General features: G+C 53.1%; 2 protein-coding genes across 3 annotated transcripts; both read right to left on the minus strand.

Moving 5' to 3' along the window:
• Positions 1-1033: 1033 nt before the first annotated feature.
• On the minus strand, positions 1034-6939 carry COX5A (cytochrome c oxidase subunit 5A). Its single transcript, XM_077317440.1, has 5 exons — positions 6607-6939; positions 4874-4990; positions 3154-3275; positions 1885-2008; positions 1034-1199 (listed from the first exon to the last, which is right to left on the minus strand). Exons 1-4 carry the CDS (start codon positions 6680-6682, stop codon positions 1895-1897), a joined length of 429 nt encoding a protein of 142 aa, XP_077173555.1. The 5' UTR covers positions 6683-6939; the 3' UTR covers positions 1034-1199; positions 1885-1894.
• Positions 6940-7552: 613 nt separating this feature from the next.
• On the minus strand, positions 7553-19278 carry RPP25 (ribonuclease P/MRP subunit p25). 2 transcript variants are annotated; one of them, XM_077317439.1, is made up of 2 exons: positions 17519-19278; positions 7553-10130 (listed from the first exon to the last, which is right to left on the minus strand). In XM_077317439.1, the coding sequence occupies exon 1, from the start codon at positions 18668-18670 to the stop codon at positions 17963-17965; it is 708 nt and encodes a 235-aa protein (XP_077173554.1). In that variant the 5' UTR covers positions 18671-19278; the 3' UTR covers positions 7553-10130; positions 17519-17962. The 2 variants fall into 2 exon arrangements, with proteins under 2 accessions (XP_077173554.1, XP_077173553.1); XM_077317438.1 differs by lacking the exon at positions 7553-10130 and adding an exon at positions 16416-17397.
• Between the last annotated feature and the right edge of the window lie 4200 nt (positions 19279-23478).

Raw genomic sequence — 23478 nt, forward strand, 5'->3', positions numbered from 1 at the left:
TAACCGTACCATCGTTTCTCAGAAGGCCTTGTTTGTTCCACGGTCGAAAAGCACCAAAAATATAAATGGTATATTCAGGTTAAGGGAAAACTGGAAGCTGAGCACGCGGTATACAAACCCGGGGGGCTTCACCTGCCAAGTCGGCCTTTCTGCAAACCCTTCTGGCGCAACAGAAGGCAGCCGGGCTTGGCGCGGGCAGCTGGCGGCACCTTGGGTGACTTGGCTGCATTTTCTGCCATCTGGCAAGCTAAGCTGACTCTTAGCATTGCGAGCGCTTCCTTGCTTGGATGGGGAAATGGAACCGTTGAGAGCTGCATTCTGACAGATGAACGCAAAAGATCTGTCAGATGTTTTCTTTCCTTGCAAGTGTTTCACAGTTCATGTTGACCTAGCAACAATTTTTCTTTAAAGGTGTGGTTTGGTTGCTTAATTTCCCATGGGGCCGTTCCTTGCACAGGTCTCATTGAGAGAGATGGCAAGAAACTCATTAAAACTCAAGCCAGTCCACAAGAAAAAAGCTCTAGAAGGTGTAGAATTCAAGTATTCCTCTCTCAAACACAAAGAGGATTAAGAGAAGGTTAATAAAACTGTCTGAAGCCAAGACATGGGCCGGTATTCAACGCACCCACACAACAAAATTCCGTGCTGAGAAAAGGCAGCTGACTGGTCCTTGAACAGATTCTTTGAATTAGTGCAATTCTTACTTCACACAAACAAAACTTTGCTATTTACTTTCGTTTTGCTCAGTGTGAGAAACGGTGAATCATCTCTACAGCAGGGGTGGCCGATCTATGGCTCTCCAGATCTCTGCCACGAAAGCACAAGGATCTACATTCCTTTCTGAAATCAGTGGCAATCATTTTGTGGCTGGCTCCGCCTACAGGGGCGGCCATTTTTGTTGCTGTCCCCACCGTGTCGTTCAGAATTCCACAAGTGCCCGCAGGCCCTCCAGAGATTCAAGAACAACAATACATTTTATCAAAACAACATCAAAACAAAATCCTTCTTGGGGACAATCACACAGACTACAAGCTCAGTTCAAACCAGGTTTTCCCTTTATTAGGCCCAGTGTCACCACACATATTCCAGGACTCAATAACAGGAAGAATTTATTTCAAAAGAGCAATATTATAACATCGGTCTCCAGACAATGGTTGTACAATCAGGTAGCGTGAACAATAAACCTGTGGGAAGCTCATCTGGAAGAGAACAGATAACCGAGTTAGTTCCAGGTATATCTTTATCTTTAGCTCTTTCGCTGCTAACCAAAAACCTCTGAAAAACCAGAGGGAATAGCTGGGAGGGTACTGTTCAATCGGTGCAGGGTACTGGGAGATGAACATTTTGCTACAGGAAGCCATCTGAAGGGATCTCTGTATGACTACTCTCTGCAGGACACTGTTGCCTCTTCCCCAAACATGTGTATACCCTCAGGTTTTCTCAACCAGAGTTTTGTGAAGCCCTGGAGTTTCTTGATGGCCTTGGAAGGGTTTCTTTATGTAGTTTAAAACTGGTTAAACATTTATTGAGTGATACAACCATATATGGTCGTTGACCTCTGCAAATGGCCAATGAAGGGCCTGGAGGGGAGGAGAAGGGGAGGAGCCCCAGGTGGGCGTGTCCACAGCTCTGCTTCCCAACCATATTCTGCACAATTGCACCACTTCTGGGGTTTCTCAAAGCCTGAAGAATGTTTCAGGGGTTTCTCGACTGTAAAAAAAGTTGAGAAAGGCTGGTCTAAGCCACTAAACTCTCATGGGTTTACTGGTTTCCCTTTATGTACAGTTGTCCCATTCTGCACATCAGAATCCTCCAAAGGTATCACTCCTTAAAATAAGATGTGTTAACTTTCCCGGCAGGCCCTGAAATATTTCATTCTCTCACCTGAAAACATTTACAGCTTGTCTAGGCCAAGCTCTTCTGGAGTTGAGATTCCCAGTTCGTTCAAAGTTGGTCTAAGTTCCTGGATGACGTAAGGGTAGATTTCTTTGTAGGGCCCTGCTTTGTCCTAATTGAAAGGAAACACATTATTCAAAATAAAAAGAACCATCAAAAATAAAAATAGGTTGTATCGCGTTATCCCCGATTGGTTAAATCAACTTACTTACTTATTTATGGCCCTTAAAACAATCCCAGGGGTTCCTACAGGCTGAAGGAGATTGGGAGCCTCTGATAATAGACTATGTAAGAATCCAGGAATCATAGTTATCCTAAATACTCACACTTTATTCAATATCATTGCATGGTGCCTTTTATTTCCTTATATTTTTCTTTCTTTCTTGACTGCTTGTTGTTGAAAATGACAACGAATTGGATTTTAAATCTGAATGCATTTTAAGCCTACACTTATTACTATTATATATTTGCATTGTATTTTAAATGGTGTAGGCCTACAGGGAAGGGGTGGCGTATGAAGCTTACAAAATGTGACAGGCGCTTATGGCCAAGAGGGATAAGCACCGGTTCCCCACTTCAAAAATCCAGCTGTCCCAATGAGCAAGCAGTCCCCAATAACACTGCGGTACAGAAAGATGGGAGAAACTGATTTATAAGGGGCTTTAGGTCGGGGGCAAAGCCCTCATCATCTGCACTCAGAAGGACCCAAATTCAGGCCCTGACAGTTCTTGTTAAAGGATCTCACGCTAAAGAAGAACTGTACAAGGTAGAATGTGACTTTCCAGTAAAAGTGGAGTCTGGAACCTCTTGGGAGATACAAAGAGAAACAGGCCTAGACGTGCCTTAACGGTTTTGTAGGGCTTCTAAAACAAGAGTTACTCTGCCGGGCCTATGGTTAAAAACCTCCCTCCTAAATCCACTTAATCCTTCCTCAAGAGAGGAATGCCTTTTTCACCCACTGCCTTCTCTTTCTCTAAATAAGGTGTGTCGTTAGCAGTAGCTTTTGTAATTTGCATTTTTAGAAATGGCATTTTTAATTTAATTTATTTTCTTTAGTTTAATTTATTTATCTTCGATACCGCTGCAACGTTAAGGTTTGATATTTAAGTTTTTGTCAACATTCAAATGGTGTGTATTAGCTGCTGTAGCCTGCCCTGATCCTTCGGCGGACGGGCTAATACAATAAAAATGAAGAAAAAAAAATAAACAGACACAAAAAGGGAGAAGTTGCATGAGGACTTGAGGCCTTTCACTGACCTTTACAGCTTCTAAGATACGGACTGTGCTGGCAAAATCGTTTAGCCGCCTGCATGCCCTTAAAGCAGCATCGATGATTTTTGGTTCTGGAACCAGGTCGTAATTGATCAGGGTGTTCATACCTGTCAATAAGAACAAGTGGTTTCAGAAAGGTACTTTTTTTTTTCCCTTACAGGGTGAAACGGTCTGTACAAGTTCCATCCCTCATCTTGATAGTCCTGATGTTTCTACAGATATCCAAGAGCCTCAGAGGAGCTTGATCTGTATCGGTATGAACTTGCCCACCCCACAAGCATCTTCCAGGTTTCTTATCTCACCCATATCCACCTTATATATCGATGACATGAAAAGGTGTGAAAATTGAGGATGTCAGTCTCATCACAACAGTGTTTACTTGTGGTCCCAATGCTGGGATATGGCTGAACTATGTAAAAGTCCCTTTGGAAATTCGCAGCTGTGATGACCATTTGAGCCCACTGTTGGTTTCAATGCTGGTGGGAGTCTCCATAAAGACACAAGCACCAAATTGTACATGAGCTCATACTTGGGTCAGCCCCTGCTAGTCTTCCTTGATCCCAAACTCCTCAAATTTAAAGTGATTCAGAGACCCCCTTTGCTGCTGCAAACATCTGGATTCCAAATCTGCTCATACAGTTCTGTTCCCTTCCAACTTGGGCAGCCCTCACGTCCGCTGGAGAAGCTGGCGTCTTTGTTCAACAAAGGTTACTCATTAAACTGCCAAGCGCTGCTTAACCTCTGCTCCTAAAGGGAGTCACCACGTACGAGATGGGGAAAAAATGCCACTGTGTCTCCGTTTATGAGAGAGAGAGAGAGAGAGAGAAAAAAAATGACAACTTGAAAATTTCACGAGAAATCTCCCTTCAACAAGTCTTCCACAATACCAGAGAAACCGAAATAAGTCTCCCAGCAGGGAGAAACATTCCCTTATTCTTCCGGTGTTCAAGCCAGTTGGCAGGTGTACAGCCCAAGTCTGTTTTAAAACCAGAGGTACGCCTAGAAGTCTGCTCTGAAGACTGGATCAGTATTCTAAAGAAATGGGGTCTGATTTAACAGATTATGAACTAGCTTTATTGTTAGTTATTCATTTATCGTATGGCATTTGTGCCATACAGCCACAAGGCCCTAAGATTGTGTAGCTGCCAGGCAAGAGATGTTTGCAGATGCTTTATTACTGCCTGCCCCTGCGCCAAGACCCTGACATTCCCTGTTTCTCTTTCAAGTACTAGCCAGGGCTGGACATGCTTAGCTTTCAGGATCTGATGGGCTCAAGCTTCTATTTATTTACTTTTATCTACAATTTGATTTCTATCCTGCCCAGCCCCGGGAACGGGCCCAGGGTGGTTTACCACACTGAAATACAAACACACAATTGAAAAAGATTAAAATACAGTCTCGTTTTGATTTTATTTCCCCAGGCAGTTAGAGCGGCAGTGCTCTACTGTGGTTCCATGAAAGACAATGAGCTACAGCAGAGGGACGGGACACATCGTGAGCCTTTCTGCTTAACTGCTGTATAGCGCTAATATCCCATTAACATGCCACCTTCCCCCAAGCATGGCGCTGAAACTGTGTATATAGTTTTGAAGCACTGGTGCACACCCCTGCTTTTCATCAGCAAGATGCCAGTCCACATGGCGCCCTCGACTCTATCCTGACGTTGGCAAGAATAGTTATGTCCTAAAATCCTGAAGAGCGTTACCTTTTCTTAGCTCCCAGGCGTCGATGTCTGGTTTATTGAAGTACGTCACCCAGCGGGCATCAAACTCTTCATCTGTTTCTTCGGACCCATGAGAATAGCAACGGGCAGGCAATGCCGCTGTGAGGTAAACAATAGGCAGGGTGAGGGTGGGGGAGAAAAACGTTATTGCAAAATCTTGAATGGATCAGATATGCGAAGCCACTGATGTGCATTAATCCAGCAAGCCAGTGGTGTAGCTGTGTTGGTTGCCACTCATCTGATAGCCCTGGGCTGAGAGGCTGCAGTAAAATATCCCCTTTGCCTCCTCACTTAAGCCCCCCCCCCCCCCGCTCCAAACTGTGTCCCGCTGCCAAGAATATACATCAAAACATTAATTGAAGGCAAATTTGGGAGTTGGTGGAATCTGCACAACAGGAACCTTCAACCTGCTTGCGTGTTTTCATGTGAGGCTGCAAGCATATCTTTTGGGAACTTTTTTTGAATACTTAATTTTAACTTGTTTTCTTGTTTCTCAGCATAGACTGACCTTGAACCTTTCAACAAAGCCTAAACCACTGTTAAGTGACTTGGATTTCAGGCACGCACACTGTTATTAGCTGCTTAACGTTCTCAGTAGTGTTTTAAAGCAGAAAAGGTCGCTACCAGTTAAACAATACCATAAGCCACACCTAGCCTCACCCCAGGCATGTACATGTACAACAGAGTGTGAGTAGCTTTCCAAAAGCTGCTATAAGGGCATAACTTCTTGTCTGCTGTGTAATTTCCCTTCTGGTTTTTAACAGCTCTGCTATGATGGATGCAGCCAACATAAACCTCTTCAGATGTGAGTCTTTTACTGCTCTCTTCAACAGGATCACGTGAGTTCTGACTCTGAGCTCCTACACTAGGATTATTAGTGTCTGGTTTGCTGACCTCAAACCCTGATGGGCCGTTTGCCCTTAGAGAGATTATTTTAGAGGACGGACATACAGTGTAGCTCCAGAACACGCACACAAATGAGATAGGTGGGGCCAAGAGAGCTCTGAGAGAACTGTGACTGGCCCAGGGTCAATCAGCTGCCTGCAGTTGGAGGAGGAGTGGTGAAACAAACCCAGTCCTTCTCCAGATTAGAGTCTGCCACTCTTAACCACTATGCTGGCTCTCAGCGTCCTCTGGGGACGCGGGCAAAATACGAGCACAGTAAATCAATAACTGGTGGTTGCTATAAGTTTAAAGACTCATCCGGCTCTGCACAGGAGATCGTAAAAGCCAGCATTCCCTGACCCTCCACATGCAGCAAGACGGGTGGCCTTGGGCCAGTCACAGCCCTGATAGAGCTGTTCTCACAGAGCAGTGCTCTCAGAGCTCTCTCGGCCCCACCTACCGCGCAGGGAGCCAGTTGTGGGCTCGCAAACCGCTTTGCGACTCCACCAGGCAGGGAAAAGCGGAATATATATATATATTAAACCCCCCCCAACTGAGCATTTAAAAGAAAGAGGGGGGGGGAAAAGCACAGCCCGCAGGAAGGGCGGTCGGAGGAAGCCGCACTGCGGATCTCGGCCGTGCCTGTTGTGCTTCCCCATCATCCCCTCCCAGGGCTGCCTCCAAGGTCACCTTCCCGCCCGCGAGGCCGCAGGTGCCGCCTGCCCTCGCGCGCCTCGGCCGGGCTACGGGGTCACGGCAAGGACATCCGGGGGCGCGAAGGCGGAAAGGCGCGCGGGGGGTCTAGGGGGCGCCACACGGCGCCGACTCACCTGCGGCCAAGGCCCTCGGGGCGAGGCCGGCGCGGAGGGACGGGGCGGCGCGGAGGAGCCGAGCGGCGGCCAACATGGCTGAGGGACGGCGGCGAGGCAGAGTCGGCCGGAGGTGAGGGGGAAGAGGAAGGAAGGAAGGAAGACAGGGAAAGCTGGGGGGGTTTTTTGGCGCGCGCGCGCGTTCGGCGGCGGCTTTTCCCTTCTCGGCTTCCTTAGCTCGCCCCTGACAGGCCGGCGCACGCACGCCCCGGCCACGCGCCGCTGTGTCTCGGGCTGCTCTGCCACGGTCGAGGGCGAAAGGGGGCGGGGCCGGGAGGACGGCGGCGGGAAGGGGACAAACTTCGCCGGCGGAACGGTGTGGGGGTGGGTGGAAGGAAACGCAGGGGGGCGCGGCTTCGCTTTGAGGCCGACCGTCCTTTGCTTGTTCCTCCTGAGGGCGGGGCTGGCGTCTCGTGACGGCAGAACGGTCGCGGCGCGCGCGGCTTTGAGCCAATCAGGGGGCGCCTGCCGTTGTTTTTTTTTTATATATATATCTGCCACAAAGGGAGGGAAGGGGGGACTCGGTCGAGGTTTTGATAGGGGGAGGCTCCCCACGTGACCCTTGACGGGCGTTCCGAAGCCCCGCCCTCTTCCTCTTGGGATCTCTGGACCTCCCTGCCGCAGGATGGGCTTAGGTGGCCTTTTAAAGGGCCAGCTGCGCATTTTCTTCCCTGTCCTGCCGAATCTGCTTATCTCTACGGAAGAGATGAACTTCCAAAGTGGTAGCCAAAAAAATAAGTTAATATCTAACGTTTTCTACAAATTAAATCAGTAAAAAAAGCAAAAATAAGAGACAGGCTTCCAAAACGATATACGAAAAATAAGTATAAATAAATATTCATTCATGTATTTAAATAAACGTAAGAAAATTAACTAAAATAAGTAAAAAGCAAAAATAAGAGGTACATTTCCAAAATGGTAAAATAAACATAAATTATATAAAATAAATATAAATGTAAAATAATAAACTGGGTGCTAGTCCAGTCATTCACCCATGCTGTCACTTTCTGGTAGCTCATGGTGCTTCCTGTAGTTAAAAATGAACTCTATGCCCATGATGAAGCTGTCTTGTCGGTTTGTTGCTACAAATGCAAAATGTGCATGGAATTCGGGGGCAAAAGATGCTGCTGGCTGGGAATCTGAGCTTGCACGCAAAAGGCTGAGAGCGATTCCTTGGTGGAACGGGCTTCCTCGGGAGGTGGTGGGTTCTCCTTTGGGAGTTTTTAAGCAGAGGCTACATAGCCATCGGACAGAATGCCAGGGGGGTTAGACTAGATGACCCTGGAGGTCCCTTCCAACTCTATGCTTCCCGACTGTGATTGCAAACTGAACCGCCACGGTTGGCTACACCGTGCTGAATGGCTGGGCAAAATCTGCTCCAGGAACAAAGCAGAAAATGATTCCTTGGTTCCGCAATACACCTGGCTGGTCTACCTGCTTGCTTTTGGCACATGAGCTATTGGTTCGGCTGCCCCCTTGTGGCTCGGATTGGCCTTCCATGACTGTATCTTTGCATTCTTTGCTGAATTGTTGGGTCATCCACATGCATTTTCTCTAGTGTTATACTTCTCTCGTAAGGAGATCTCGTTTCCCTGCTGTTTCTCTCTGAGTTGCCAGGAAAATCTGCTGTGATTAGGGATGCCAGGCCGCCTGGTGACCAGCAGGAAATGGGGACGGGGTAGGATAGCCAGGTCAAGATTAGGAAACTCCTAGAGATTTGAGAATAGAGCCTGGAGAGGACATTGAGGCACGATGCCCTAGAGTCCGTCAGCAAGGTTCTATGTCCTAGACTCCATCCTCCAACTCATCCTTTTCCCTCAGGGGAACTGATCTCTGTAGTCTGGAGAGAAGCTGTCATTCCAGGAGATCTCCAGGTCCTGCCTGGAGGCTGGCATCTCCGTCAGCAAGTTACAAGGCCACAGAGTTCCCCCCTCTAAAGCAGCCATTTTTTACAGAGGAACTGATCTCTGCCGGCCGAAGAGGAGCTGTGATTCCATGGTCTGTTTTCTGTTGTTTCTATGAACCATGGTATTTCTTTGCAGGTATCTCATTTCAACATCCTGAATCTGATAAAATTTGGATACAATTCCGTGTCAGATGCCAGACCTCTTTTATTGGGGATAACCCCTGTGCCCTGAACAGCTACCTGAGAAATTCAACAGATAATGCTTACCCCAACTCAGAACATACCTGCAAAGGGCGGGGGAACCTTACCTGCTGAATTTCTGCTTTTTAAAACGTCAGTTCACGGTACGCAAAACTCTGCCGGGAAGAAATAAAAGGGGATTCGTGGTACAGTTCTGTGTATCTCCAAAGCTCATGGGACGTTGGCAGCTGTAATGAATAAAAGACTCTTGCAGAGATAGATGCTGCGGGCTATTTCAAGATGCCTTTTATTTTTGGTCACGGAATTAATTTAAACAAACGCCCCGCCTCCGCCACCGCCGGCCAGTGTGCGAAAGTCTTGATCATCTGCCAAGGCGTGAAGGGCTTTAAGTCTCCGGAGCCCCGTTGCGTTCATAGCTTGAAATTGCCTGCGTCTGAAATCAATTAATAATCATTTGAAAAGATTTGCAAAATGTTCGGCGGGGAAGAGGACGGGGCGGTCTCCTTCTCCTTCTCCCCCCGCCCTTGCTGTGTGCGGTCAGACGCTGTGTGGAGGAGAAGGAAGACTTGAGAAGCCAGCCCTCTGACAATTTTTTAAAATTAGTTAGGCAAGGTAGTGGAGCAGATCTCTCTCGGGATTAAAAAACAAAATGCTTTCCCTCGCTGCCCCTAGTGGTGATGGTGGGGAAAACAGCTGGGTGCTGGGAAATATCCTTGAGGTCTAGTAACTTGGGCCGAGTTGAGTCCGTTTCCTCCACCGATTGACCACAGCGTCCCTAGACGTGCGCCCGACCACCGCTTGAAGTTTTCCATTGACCTTTCGGCCCTCCCCAAACCTTTGCGAGTGTACGGATGCAAATAAAACCCCTTCCTTCCCTCCAGCCTTCCCCGCCCCGCCGGAGCTACAAGGCTACTCACAAGCTCCCCGCTTACAGAAAGGGGAGGGAGACATCCGTCATCTCCCTCAACCGTGGCCAAACTGCACAACCGGCCACAAATTAAACCCATCAATCAGTTCTGCCTGTACAGTTGCAGGGGAGCCGGGCCGGGCCTCCGAATTCCCGTTCCTTTTGTCGAGGAGGGGGAACGCGGAGGCAGCTGGTGTCCTTGATGACAGAACCACCAGGCTCGGATGCCGCACCCCTCTGGGCCCGTTGCTTGGAAATCTCGGGCGATGCATGCTCTTTCGAATGGGGAGTGAGGTTTAAGAGCTGGCAATTCTTCCGAAGTGCAGAGGTATAACCCCCGGGCAATCTCAGTTCTTTTCTTTCCTGTCTCGGGGCCCCACGGATACGAGAAGCCCCGATTCTGAAGCGTTTTCCAGAGGGGTAGGTGCCTCTGACTGCCGCAGCACCAACGAACAGGATTTTCCTGGCACCCTGGAAGACGAAATGTCATTTTATTCCAGCATCAATTTTTTGCACACTAGAGAATCCATGTCTTCGGGGAAAGAGCCCAGAAGGTCCGAAGATTTGCCTAACTTGTTTCTAAAGTATCTCACTGAATCTTTCATAATTACTTGGAGGCCCGAAGCCGCTTCCGTTGCTGTTCTTCCCTCCTCTATTTTATCCTCACAACAACGACCCTGTGAGGGTGGTTAGGCTCAGAGAGACTGGCTGCCCTGCTAGGTCAGCCAGCCAGCTTCCAAGGCAGAGGAGTGGGGATTTGTGGCGACAGAGGTGGGAGACAGGAGGCTGGATGAGATGGACCACTGGTCTGACCCACCAGGGCTCTCCGTGTGCTACCCCTTCCCCTCCCTGCTCAGTGTCTGCACAGGACTGCCAGTCTAGACTTGCCCATTCATTTCAAGGCCAAAGTGATGGGAAAACATGAGCTTGCTGGATCAGGTCAGGGGTCCCTCCAGTCCAGCCTCCTGTCTCAGTGGCCAACCAGTTCCTCTGGAGGGCCAACCACAGGGCAGAGAGGCTGAAGAGGCCTGCCTCCAATGCTGCCTCCTGGCTCTGGGATGCAGAGGTTTAGTGCCTCTGGATGTGGAGGTTCCCCTCAGCCGCTACAGCTAGCAGCCCTTGACCGATTTCTCCTCCGCGAATCTCTCTAATAAATCCCTGTGAAAGCTGTCTGTCCCCCTGGCCCGTTGCTGCATCCTCCGGCAGCAAATTCCACATTTTAAATGCTCCCTGCGTAAAGAAGGGAGCAGATCAGTGACCGATGGGTGGATAAATTCTCTCTCACCCCCCCCCCCACACACACCAGGATGGCTTCGCTCTCCGTCTGACGGTCCCATCCATCATTGTCACTTGACTGCCTCATGGATTGACTAAAAGGTAGGGTTGCCAGCCTCCAGGCGGCACCCAAAGATCTGCTATCACAGCTGATCTCTAGGCAGCCAGGAGGATGAGTTCTCCTGGGAGATACAAAAATATGGCTGCTTTGAGCGTGGGCTTGGACCTTGCTGATAGGGAGGCCAGCTTCCAGGTGAGACCTGGGGATCCCCTGGGTTTACAGCTCCTCCCCAGACTGCAGAGATGAATCCCTCTGGAGAAATGGATGCTTCGGAGCGGGGATGCTGTGGCCTTGGACCAAATCCCCAGGATTTTCTTAACCTGGAGTTGGCAACCCTATCACACACACACACACCCTGCCAGTGGCCAAGGGGGTCCTGGCAGCCTTAATCCCAACTCTCTCCTGTCCTGGCTGGAGAAGAACGGGGCTGGGGCCTGATAACCACTGGGGAATGCATTTAAAAAAAAAATGAATATTCAGTTATGCAGACGCCAGATAAGCGCGACCAGCCACTCTGTGGCACAGGCCGATAAGCGGCAGCTTCCAGCCCAGAGGATCCGCTGTCTGTCGAGAGATAACGGGAACATTTGCAGGCAGAAAATAACCCCACGGCTGCATGTTCCCCTCCAAGGCCCGTCCTCCGTTTCCCCTTCCCACCGGGCTGGTGTTCGTTCCCCCAAAGGGCAGGGGGATCCAGAAGGCAGAGCAAGCCCCCTCCCCCAGGTCCACCCCTACAGCATGCCCCAAACATGCATGCTTTCTGAGCCCTCTCTTACCCCCTCCCCAAATTCTGCAATCCTCTGGCAGGATTAGAAGAGGACGCCAGGTGATGAGATACTGGCAGGGAAGCAGCAAGGGAAGGGGGGGGATCGGTATCTCTCCCCGCTGGCTTAGGCAGACAATGAATACACGGGACTGCCTGCCAATGCTGATAGGGAGTTTATTTTGTGTGCGGGGCTGAACAGGGGAGCCGTCGGCACACGCCGCATCGTCTGTGGGCAGCTCGGCTTTTGCACGCTGCCCCATCATCCTCCCGCAAGGTTGAGATGCACCGTCAGAGAGAGGGCTGTACCACTGGCAGGGCTATACCACCGGCAGTGGCTGGTTGGCAATGCCGCTATCTGAATCCCAAAGAGGCTCTGGTTTTCTCTGGACTCACTCAGCTGTGCCCTGCCCTGATATGTCATTCCATTGGAGATTTCAGGTTGTTGGATGCCGTGCGGGAGATTCGAACCCAGATCCCAGGGGCCAGCAACCTTGCCCCCAACCCCGCAGGACAGCCAGTGGAACAAGGGCCTGTGCACCACAGCGCCCTCCTTAAAGTGGCCAACAGAGGAAGCGCACCCTCTCTGAAAGGGGTCCCATTGGGAGCTGCCAGGGAACAGCTGACCGGAGGGTCCAGTCGGATTCCGCCTGCCGGTATAAAGCTGCCCCCTCCAAGGTGGCCCTTCAGTTTGAGCAGCTTCGTCTATGCCAGGGGTGGCCCAGCGGTGGCTCTCCAGATGTCCGTGGACTACAGTAACCATGAGGCCCTGCCAACGCGACCATCCCTATTCAGCCAAGTTCTGGCGCTGTATAAAGAGATGCTGTATAACAGGGGTAGTCAAACTGCGGCCCTCCAGATGTCCATGGACTACAATTCTCAGAAGCCCCTGCCAGCGAATGCTGGCAGGGGCTTCTAGGAATTGTAGTCCATGGACATCTGGAGGGCCGCAGTTTGACTACCCCTGCTGTATAACCTGGTTTGGGTGATATCCAGGTTTTGGCATGTTCTAGGGATGCCAACCTCCAGGTGGGACCTGGGGATCCTCTGCAATTAAAGTTCATCTCCAGACTACAGAGATCAATTCTCCTGGAGAAAGTGGCTGCTTGGGTGGGTGGTCTCCATAACATTATACCACACCCAGGCCCTCTGTCCCTTGCCTCCACGTCCAACCCTGACCTCGCGTCTCCTCCCTGCCCGCTTTCTGTGCCCCGCAGGAGACCGCTGGTCAGAAGCGAAGGCAATCCATTTCGGCTTCCAGCCCAGCCGACAGGCCGAACCGGGAGGGGAGGAAGGCTCTTCGGGGGAGATTGCTTTTTATAACTCCGGCCAGAAACGAGCCATGCGGTGCCCTGCTCCGGGCAAGCTCTGCTGATCTGGAAGGACGGGGGAGGCGGCGTTTCGTTCCGACCATCTGCGCCTTCCAGATAAACACTGATTTGGCTGAAATCTCGGCACGAGACGGAACTCCCCCCTCCCCCCAATCTTTTCTAGGCCGTTTTTTGCAGGGGGGGAAGGTTGTTTTTAGTTTTGCATGTACCTCGGAAATCAGAACGGCCCTGGGAACGGGCAGAATTAATTGGATGCTTTCAGAACGGTGTATCTGTCAGCGTTCGGCGCGCTTTGGACGGGCCGTCCGCCTTTCCAGACGCTTTGTGCTTAATAAGGAGGGGGGGGGGAACCCCGCAACTTGTCATGAATGGAGCTCTGCCCGCACAGTCCCGCCGAAGCGAGAAAAGCCGAACGGAGGAGACATCAGTCTGGCCCGAATGAGGACGGGCAGGGGATGTACTAACCACTGGGATGGGGGACATTTAAATGACAAGTTTCCCATTGTTATGGAAGGGTCCTTCTCTGAGTCTGTCTGATCAACCCTGTTTCCTTCACCGCAGAGATGCCCAAGCAACTGCGGTGGTGGTGGGGAATGCATGCTGGGCGTTTCACGCTGAGCCCGTCCTTCCCTCCTTCCTCCCAGGAACGCGGCAGGGTGCGCTGTTCTCCCTCCCTCTTATCCGTTCCTCCAAACGGCCCTGCAAGGTAGGCCAGGCTGAGAGACCGGCCTCTGCTCGGCAGGGTGTGAAGTTTTCCGCCCGCGTGCGTGGCTAGAGCGGCCGCCGAAGGAGCGACATTGGGGAAGGCCTCTCTGCCCTGCTGCTGGCCCTCCAGAGGAACTGGCTGGCCCCTGGGTGAGGCAGGAGGCTGGACTAGATGGTCCTCTGGTCTGATCCAGCAGGGCTCTTCTGAGGCTCTTAGGAAGGCCTCGGCCTCCCTGCCCTGTTGTTGGCCCCCCAGAGGAACTGCTTCGCCCCTGTGTGAGACAGGAGGCTGGACTAGAGGGACCCCTGGTCTGACCCAGCAGGGCTCTTCTGATGCCCTTAGGAAGGCCTAGGCCTCTCTGCCCTGTTGCTGGACCTGCAGAAGAACTAGCCGGCCCCTGTGTGAGATGGGAGGCTGGACCAGACAGATCACTGGTGTAGCGGGGTTTGTCCCTCGCGAAAGTTCGACGACCCGGGAAGTTCGGCACCGCTCCAGACTTGTAACCTTGCTCCGTTACTTGAGGAGCTGCTTTCCACCTGTTCCACAGGCCAGGTGGAAACGCATCCTGCAGAAGAGAAGGGGGAGGTTGATACTATCTCCTGGCGAAGTGAGAGAGGCTGGCTTGTTCTCATTTACACCTCTGAGCAAGGGATGCTTCTGCGGGGCAGGGGAGGGGGGGTACCAAGCGGAAAGAACCAAGAGGAACGGAAATTTAGACGTCTCAGAAGCACTTCAGCCTACTTCTTCTCCTTGTGGTCCCTCCCCGCCAGGGCTGCATCCCTTCAGATTGTCAATGCCGGCTGACCTGAGCCAAGGCCCCGCCTGGAGGCTGGCAACCCTGCCGCCTGGCACCGAGAAAAGACAATCAGTCCCAGAGGCCCTGTTGTGACCTTTGGCGGTGAGGACTCCGCCAAAGCACTCCTCTCCCTGCCGCCTTTGGAACAAACCGGTTGGCCCGGAAGCTTGGAAGCCTCCATCAATAAACCTGACAGCTGCATCTCTCAGCACCGATAATGAAGGCGTTACTCGGGTAGGCTGTCTGCCAGCCGTCCTTCCTGACGGCCTGGATGTCTCTGTCGACTACCTGAGCCTCTGCTTGGCAGGCAGGAGGTCCCAGGTTCAATCCCCGGCATCTCCAGTTAAAGGACCAGGCAGGAGGGGATGGGGAAGGCCTTGATCTGGGACCCTGGCTCAGGGGCAGAGCCTCTGCTTGGCAGGCAGAAGGTCCCAGGTTCAATCCCCGGCATCTCCAGTTAAAGGACCAGGCAGGAGGGGATGGGGAAGGCCTTGATCTGGGACCCTGGCTCAGGGGCAGAGCCTCTGCTTGGCAGGCAGAAGGTCCCAGGTTCAATCCCCGGCATCTCTGGTTCAAGGACCAGGCAGGAGGGGATGGGGAAGGCCTTGATCTGGGACCCTGGCTCAGGGGCAGAGCCTCTGCTTGGCAGGCAGGAGGTCCCAGGTTCAGTCCCCGGCATCTCCAGTTCAAGGACCAGGCAGGAGGGGATGGGAAAGGCCCCCCTTTAGCTCCTGAAAGGAATATATCCGGACAGGCAGCCACGTTGCAGGCAGCAGAGAGATGCGGAATGATTTGATGCAGGCGACATCCGCGCATCCCCCAAAGCCACCCTTTCCGCAAGAATTTCCAGCACGGAAGTGAATGCTCCATGAGCTGTAAGAGGGGATGAATGTTCCAGAGAGAGAGAAAGAGAGAAAGTCAGAAAGATCATATCTGCTTAGCAAGGGGAGGCGGGGCGGGGGCTCCCCACGGTCTGTTTCTCAAAACCAGGCTGATCTCCTGCTCAGGAAACGCCAGCAGGGGAAATGAAAGGCACTTTTCATGAGATCAGAACGGCAGCTCAGCTGGGTCGGGCCTCCCGGAGTCTAGCGTCCCCGTTTCGGGCAGCTGGCCACCGGAGACTCCCAGAGAGCCTGCCTGCAGGGCATGGTGGAGACAACCCCCCTCCCTCTCGGTCCTGCCAAAGGCGAAAAAAGATAATTCGCAGATGGACTGCCTTTGAGCCTGGAGGTTCCACCTGCCTCCCACTGTTTTTCCTTCTCTCCCCCTGCCCTGGAAAGTCACCAAAGTCACCACCTGTGGAGTTGCTGCAATAACTAAGCGCTTATATAAAGTTTTTAGAAGCGTGGAGTTGGAAGGGGCCCTAGAGGCCATCTAGCCCAGCCCCCTTCTCAATGCAGTTTCAGCCAAAGCAGCTTTTCTCTGCGTTTTTTTTTACCATTGAGAAACCCCTGAGACATTCTTCAGGCTTCAAGAAACCCCAGACGTGGCATGATCGTGCAGAATATAGCTGGGAAGCAAAGCTGTGCATATGCCCACCTGGGGCATCTGCCCTCCCCACCCACTCCAGGCCCATATCTGGCCATTGTGGGAGCAGGGCCAGGTCAACATGACCACATATGTTTAACAGTTTTTAAAAATATATACAAAGTTAATGAACTCCTACCAGATCGGGTCAATTAGCCCAGCTCGGCCAGGTCCCACAGGTCAACTGAGAGCCCCAGAAAGCCCATAGAAGGGCACGGACCCCCCCCAAAAAAACCTCCCCCCAGCTGCTCTCCTCCCCCCACCAGCCCCCACCAACGCCCATCATTAGGCTGTCATCTTTCTAAAGCTCCAAAGCCACGAACTCTCAAGAATGTATTCCTATCCCTTAATAATGTCCATCCATCCTTCCTTCCTTCCTTCCTTCCTTCCTTCCTTCCTTCCTTCCTTCCTTCCTTCCTTCCTTCCTTCCTTCCTTCCTTCCTTCCTTCCTTCCCATTTCTTCCCACCCATTCCTTTATTCATCCTGGTCCTTCTGCTTTCGCGTTGAGACCTTATCCACTTGATGGGGACCCTCCTGATCCTGCATTTGAAGAGGCAGGGCGCGCATATTTCATCTAAACAAACACATAAATAATATTACGGGAGAAGGAGGGGGGGGAAACACCCCTCTTCTCTTCCTCTGTGCACCATACATCATTTTATTAGCGTCCGTCGTTCCTCCTCCTGAGTTTTCCCGACACGGAAGCTAACCGGTGCAGTTCACTGTGGAGGGAAAACCCTCTTTGAGCATATGATGTGCTAACAGAGACACACTCCAAACATTTTCGGCCCTAGTGAACGGACTTCGCTACCATTAATCTGTCACTTCTCCTCGAGAAATCTCTTTCCTATGACAGTTCCCCCCCCCCCCCCCCCGGAGCCAGTTATGGATTTCTCCCCTCCCTTTGCCTAAATTGCAGGTGGCTCTTCTGGGCTTTGTGGGAAGCAATTTGTGGAAACAATCGAACGTGAAACCTTCACGCAAGCGGCCAGACAGCATTCTGAGTCTTCCCCGCCCAAATGCGCATTCAGTCCTGGGTCATCCCCGCGTCCCCCAGCGACGCAGGATCAGGCTCCTGGTCTACCCAAACCGGCCTTGTGCCCCCCCCCAAAGCGCCCCAGCGGACCCCACAATCTGGGGACACAGAGGCCAAAGCGCCTCTCTGCTGTTGCCGCCCCCAGCTTTCACAGGTACACTGCCCCTGGCTGTGGAGGTTCTGTTGATCCGCTCAGACAGCACCAGAGATCTTTCGCGATTGGACGGAGGGCGCTTTGACACCTGAAAGTCAAAAATACAAAAATACAACTCGCGTCTAGCTATCGATCTCCTGCGGCTCAAAATGACGGGCGGGCCGCCGTGCCATTAATCTGCCACTTCTCCTTGTCCAGAAATCTCTCACCTGCGGCAGTTCCGCAGGCCAACGGTGTATCCCTTCCCCCTTTTGTAATGCCCTTTGCCTCGATGTTTTTTTCCCCGGAGAAGAAGAAAAAAGGCAGAGATCCGAGTCCTTGCTCTCCTTCAAGCCTCGATGCCCGCCGAGCGATCCACAAACATCACCTTTCGACAGAAGGAAGGGCCACCTCCCACCTTGCGTGAAAACCAAAAAAGAGCCGTCCTCTCTGCTTCCTCCTCACACACAGCATCGTGGCCTGCCGGAAGGGGCCTCCCGAAACTCGGTGGATGGCGGGCACCAACTCTCCCTCTTTGCCCGTCGATTTAGCAAAGTCTGGCTCCCTTGCCCCTTCCTTCATCCGCAAGCCGCTTCGACGATGTCTGCAGGCCGCGACTCGGTTGTCCCTGCGGCGTGGACTCGGATCGGCTCCCTCCCGGCCGCAGGTCCACGTCAACAGCCGGCCAGGGTCCCCAGGTCCTCCGGAAGGTCCTGCACCTGGCCAGGGGTCTTCTTGGCCTTCGCCTCCTCTCCTTCTCGGCTTGGGGGCGAGGGTGGGCTCCTCTTGCTCCCCTTCGGGACAGAGCCGGGCCTCTCCTCCGGCGCGTCCCCCTCCTCCGGCCACAGCCCCTCGGCAGGAGTCCCCGGGGGCTGGTAGCCCATCTGGTGGGGGTCCAGGGGGTCCTTGGAGAGGAGGATGCAGATGGAGGGCACGTTCTTGTGGACGGTGAGGCGCCCCCCGCCGCCCTCGGGCCGGGCTCCCCGGCTCTCCCAGACCTCGCGGACGGTCCTGTAGCTCACCTTGGTGACCTGGTGGAGCCCGCCCAGCTTCCTCTTCATGATCTCCACGCAGGTGACGGTCTTGGTGACGGCCCGGCCGCAGCCGCTGAAGACGATCCGGCGCGTGGCCTCGTGGCCCATGCGGCCCATGGCGAAGGCCATGAGGTTGCGGATCTTGCTGCCCTCCTTCACCCGCATCTCCACCACGTCGGGGGGCAGGTCCGGGAAGGGCAGGGGGCTCTCCTCCTCCGAGCGCCGGGCCTTCCTGAAGTTCTCCATCCCGCACGGGGCCGGCAGAGCCCCCGACGGCTCCGGGGTGCCTCCCCGGGGCCAGGGGGCGGCGGGTGAGGAGCCCACGGGCTCGGCGTCCCCCGGGTGCATCTCCGGGGGTCTCCCCGGGCGGGCGAGGCGGCTGGATGGGGCGGCACCGACGGGTGGCAGTGCCAACTCAGCCCCCCGGCTTCCCGCTGGCTGGCTGGGGGTCCCCCGGCGGCCCTCCGGCTCCTCGCCTCTCGTCCATGCCGCTCAGAGCCCCGGGGAGGACTTGGGGGAGCGGCTGCGGGCACGGCGCTCCTCTCCGCCCTCGCCTCCGCGCCGGATCGCGGCCGCTCAAGGACGGCGCGCCGCTCGCCACGGAGAAGCGCTGGTGTCAGCAAAGGCGAGGCGAGGCGGCTCTCCTGCGGCGGGTGGAGGCGCCGCCGCTCCCCCGCCTCCCGCCCCGGGCTCGCCTGGGCTGGGCGGGAGCTCCCGGGAGGGAGGGAGGGAGGGAGAGAGGGAGCCCCGCACCCCGAGCCTGGCAGCGGCGGGCAACTTTTCTCCTCGCTCCCGCGCCTGTGCGCATCCCTTGGCGGCGCCGAGAAGGACGAGACGGGTTTTAGACGCCGCTGAGGGAGGTTCCAAGCGGCTGACAAATCGCCTGCGCTGCTTCTCCCCGCTACGCGCGCCCTGGGAGGGAGGTGGGGCTGCGGGAGCTCTAAGGGGGGCTGCTCGGGCAGAGCAGCTGTGACTAGCCATAGGTCTAAAGGAGCTCTAAAGCCATACGTCTAAGGGAGCTCTAAGGGGGGCTGCTCGGGCAGAGCAGCTGTGACTAGCCGTAGGTCTAAGGGAGCTCTAAAGCCATACCTCTGAGGGAGCTCTAAGGGAGGCTGCTCGGGCAGAGCAGCTGTGACTAGCCATAGGTCTAAGGGAGCTCTAAAGCCATACCTCTAAGGGAGCTCTAAGGGAGGCTGCTCGGGCAGAGCAGCTGTGACTAGCCATAGGTCTAAGGGAGCTCTAAAGCCATAGGTCTAAGGGAGCTCTAAGGGAGGCTGCTCGGCTAGAGCAGCTGTGACTAGCCATAGGTCCCCCAGCTGGCCGCAGGGGGAGGAGGAGCACCCAGGCAGCTCGCCGGATTAGACGCCGCCACTCTGAACCGCCTGAGCCGTGAGTGCTTTCTGCGGGGAAACATAGGTTGCCAACTCGTTTTCTACTTCCCGTTCCTGTGCTGATTTCTTTGCTGATCCAATAATCAGTTAGTCTGAGCAGCTGCCAGGTTCACCCAGGCTGTAGGGAGCACCGGACTCGCTGGAACAGTTGAGACTGACAACTTGGGTTGCCAACTTTTTATTTAGCTTGTGCTCCTGTGCAGCTTCCTCGGCGGATTCAGTAGCCCTTGGTCAGAAGCAGCTGCCAGTTTGCTCTGGACAGGAGAGCCCCAGAGTCAAAGCCTGCAGCAGCCGGGACCGGAAACTTGGGTTGCCAACTTCTTTTCTAGGCCCTGCTCCTGTGCAACTCCCTTTGCAAATACAGAAACGGGTTATTTGGAGCAGTGGCCAGGCTATAAGCACACCAGGCACAGAGCTTGGAATTGTTGAGGCTGAAAGTAAAGTGGAAATCTGCACGATTTACTTGCAGGAAAGATGACTCATCTCCTAAAAGTGCAGTCTATACAAAAAGGAATTCATTCGTAGGGAAATGGGAGATGCTCCTTTTTTTTTTAATGGTATCCCTTAGAAAACAACCTAGTCTTGCATATAATGAAATACATTTGGGGGGGCTTTCGCAGGCTCCCAAGTAAATCCATTGCTTTCCCCGCTAGGAATAAATTGCTTTTCTCAGTTGTTGCTGTTGGCACTTTGTGTTTTTTTTTTGTAGGAAAGAATATCGTTAATTGGGTTTCCTCGTGTCCTTGATAAAGTTTATCTCTCCAGCTTGGTATCTGTAGTATTGAGAGCGGCAGGCTTTTAGTCCGGCAATCCCCCGCTCCTCCCCGTGCAGCCACCTGGGTGACCTTGGTCTCGTCACAGTCCTGATAGAGCTGTTCTCACAGGGCAGTTTTGTCAGAGCTCTCTCAGCCCCACCTCCCTCACAGGCTGTCTGTTGTGGGGACGGGGAGGGGAGGCGATCGGAAGCCGCTTTGAGGCTCCTGCAGGCAGTGAAAAGTGGGGTATAAAAACCAACTCTTAGATATAAACAGCGGAGATAAATCTGGAGAAACAAGATCGATAATATCAGCCCGCGAGCCCCCGATCGAACGGATCGCTGAAGCCGGGACCATAAAACTAACAGGCCGCAACAGGGAGTAATTAGAAAGAACCACAGCACTGATGAAAGATATTAAAGGGCCAAGAGGTAGGACGCTCTCTCCATAAAAAGCATGGGTGGAAAGGAACATTAGACCCTAGCAGGGGAGGGAGACTCACTGAGAAAGAAATCAGCCTGGGGGCAGAAATTTCAGGACAGGAATGTCCCCACAATAAATACCCCCATCTTCCCTGACCACACCCTTTATTCATGGAGACCAGGGCTCACAAAGACGGCATAAATTGACGGCCAGGTTCCGACGGGACAGGTACGTCCGGAAGCATACGTACGTCCGGAAGCATCTTGTCCTGAGCCATACGCCCGGAAGCATCTGCATGTCCGGAAGCGTCTCGCCTCAGGATACCATCGATTAATGGTCAGGTTCACAAGGGACGTGTCTTATTCATTGGGTTTGTATACAGCCCTCCCGGGAACCGGATTAGGCATATATCGGGAAGCAAACGGACACCGGGCAGTATTTTGTCTCAAGATGTCTGTCAGGAAATGGTGGTGGGTCCCCCAGTGCCTGCTTCAGATCCCAAATCTGAAATATATGATAGATCAGGGTCTCCCATCTGCAGAGCCCAAAGAAGCTGACTAGGGGGGAATTCGAAAACAGTGCTGTGCATCAAGGCAAAGAAGAATTGGTTTTTGAACCCTGCTTTTCACTCCCCGAAGGAGTCTCGGAGCCACTTAAAATCGCCTCCCCTTCCTGTGAGGTCGGCAGGGCTGAGAGCTCTGAACAGAGCTGCTCTCGGAGAACAGTTCTGAGAGAACTGTGGCGGGCCCAAGGTCACCCAGCTGGCTGCATGTGGAAGAGCAGGGAATCGAACCCGGTTTGCCAGATTGAGAGCCCGCCCCTCTTAACCACCACCTCACCTCTCTTAACCAGTTATTCCCCGAACCAGAGCTCATAACCCTTCACACCTATGACAACCTCTTCGGGTTTCCGAAGCAAAGAGACGTTCAGAGGAGGCTGCCCATCGCCTGCCTCTGCGTAGCCACCCTGGACTTCCTTTTGGTGGTCTCCCATGCGAATCCTTACCAGGCCCGGCCAAGATCTGACGAGACCAGACTAACCTGGGCTGTCAGGTTAGGGCGCGATATCCCCCAAAACCCACGCCAGACGAACACGGATTGCTTCAGTCAGACGCCGCAGGTCGGCCTAAAATAGCAAGCCGCGTTGTGCCCGGCTCAGGGGCCGGAAGCCGAGAAGCTTTGCGCCGTGAGTCTAATCCTTGTGTACAATAACATTCTGGTTCAGTGGGGCTGGGCTCTGTCTCCGGATTTCTACGGCGACGGCTCCTGTTCCGGCGAGATAATTCCAGCCTCCCATCTGTCTTTGCAAATGCATTTTGGAGATAGGGACGGGGATTTTCTGGCCGATGGTTTCTTGCGATAGATCCCCTGCGGCCTTTTGGCACAGCATAATAGTTTGTGTGTGTGTTTTCCCCCTCTCGGTGCAGGGGCGGAAACAGAACCTTTATCGGGAATGCCACGCCGTTTCCTGTGTCTGATATTCTTGCCAAAGTTTGTTGAAATTGGCCTTTTATAATTTTTTTTGGCCCGGGACTTGGCAGGGCGAATCCTGTATATGGTTTAGCCTCGTTGGGTTCACCCCCGTTCAGTAGAACCGAGGGTGAGTTCTGTTTTCTGGTTCCCCTCCCCGAGAAATGGATGGTCCTGTGGGGCAGCTGTTTTTGCCTCCCGGGGACCCCTTGTCCGAACGCATCGTGCGGGACGAGGGAAATGTCATTCTTCTGATTCTGGTTCCGATTGCCAAGTCTTTGGACATGGGAAACAGGCACAACTCCCACCTTGCGTATATCTCTGTCAACGCTGTGTCAAAACTGGCATTTTTACAGCTACCTGGAATTAAACAATTGTCCCTCTATTTGTCCTTGAATGATCTAGCCGCAGTGATCCGTGCAACGGTAAACTCCAGGTTGGATTACTACCATGCGCTCTAAAAGTCAAAGGAGGGGATGGGAAAGGCCTTGATCTGGGGGTCGAGAATAGCTTCTTCTTCTTCTTCTTCTTCTTCCTCTTCCTCTTCCTCTTCCTCTTCCTCTTCCTCTTCCTCTTCCTCTTCCTCCTCCTCCTCCTCCTCCTCCTCCTCCTCCTCCTCCTCCTCCCTTCCTTCCTTCCTTCTTCCTTTGTTTTTCCTTCTTCTTTCTCCTCCTCCTCCTCCTCCTTTCTTCTTCTTCTTCTTCTTCTTCTTCTTCTTCATCCATAACTTGATGGCACTCAATAAATGCTTGCCCGCTTTCCAGGCCTGGCCTGACAATAACTCCAGTCGTGGGTTTTGAGTTTTCTTTCTGTGGAACCAAGAAAGCAGCAAAGACGCCCAGCCGGAAAGAACACAGGAGAGGCAGCCGCATATATCACCGGGGAGGGGTGTGTGTGCGTGCCTCAGTCGCTGATCCTTGGAGAAGGAATTGGGGTGTTGCAAATGGGCCTTTCTATTTGTCTGCCGAAATACCGGAGGGCAGAGGCTAAGGAGGCGGTTAATGATCTACGGATCGCCTTTCTCTCCAACGCATTCTTTGCCCGTTCATCCTTGAAGCAGCTGGGGCAATCTGTCACGGTTCCCCCAGCCCTTAATCCGAATAAGGAGCTCACGGCGC

Source organism: Paroedura picta, chromosome 18, assembly GCF_049243985.1.
Source record: "Paroedura picta isolate Pp20150507F chromosome 18, Ppicta_v3.0, whole genome shotgun sequence".
NCBI lineage: Eukaryota > Metazoa > Chordata > Lepidosauria > Squamata > Gekkonidae > Paroedura > Paroedura picta.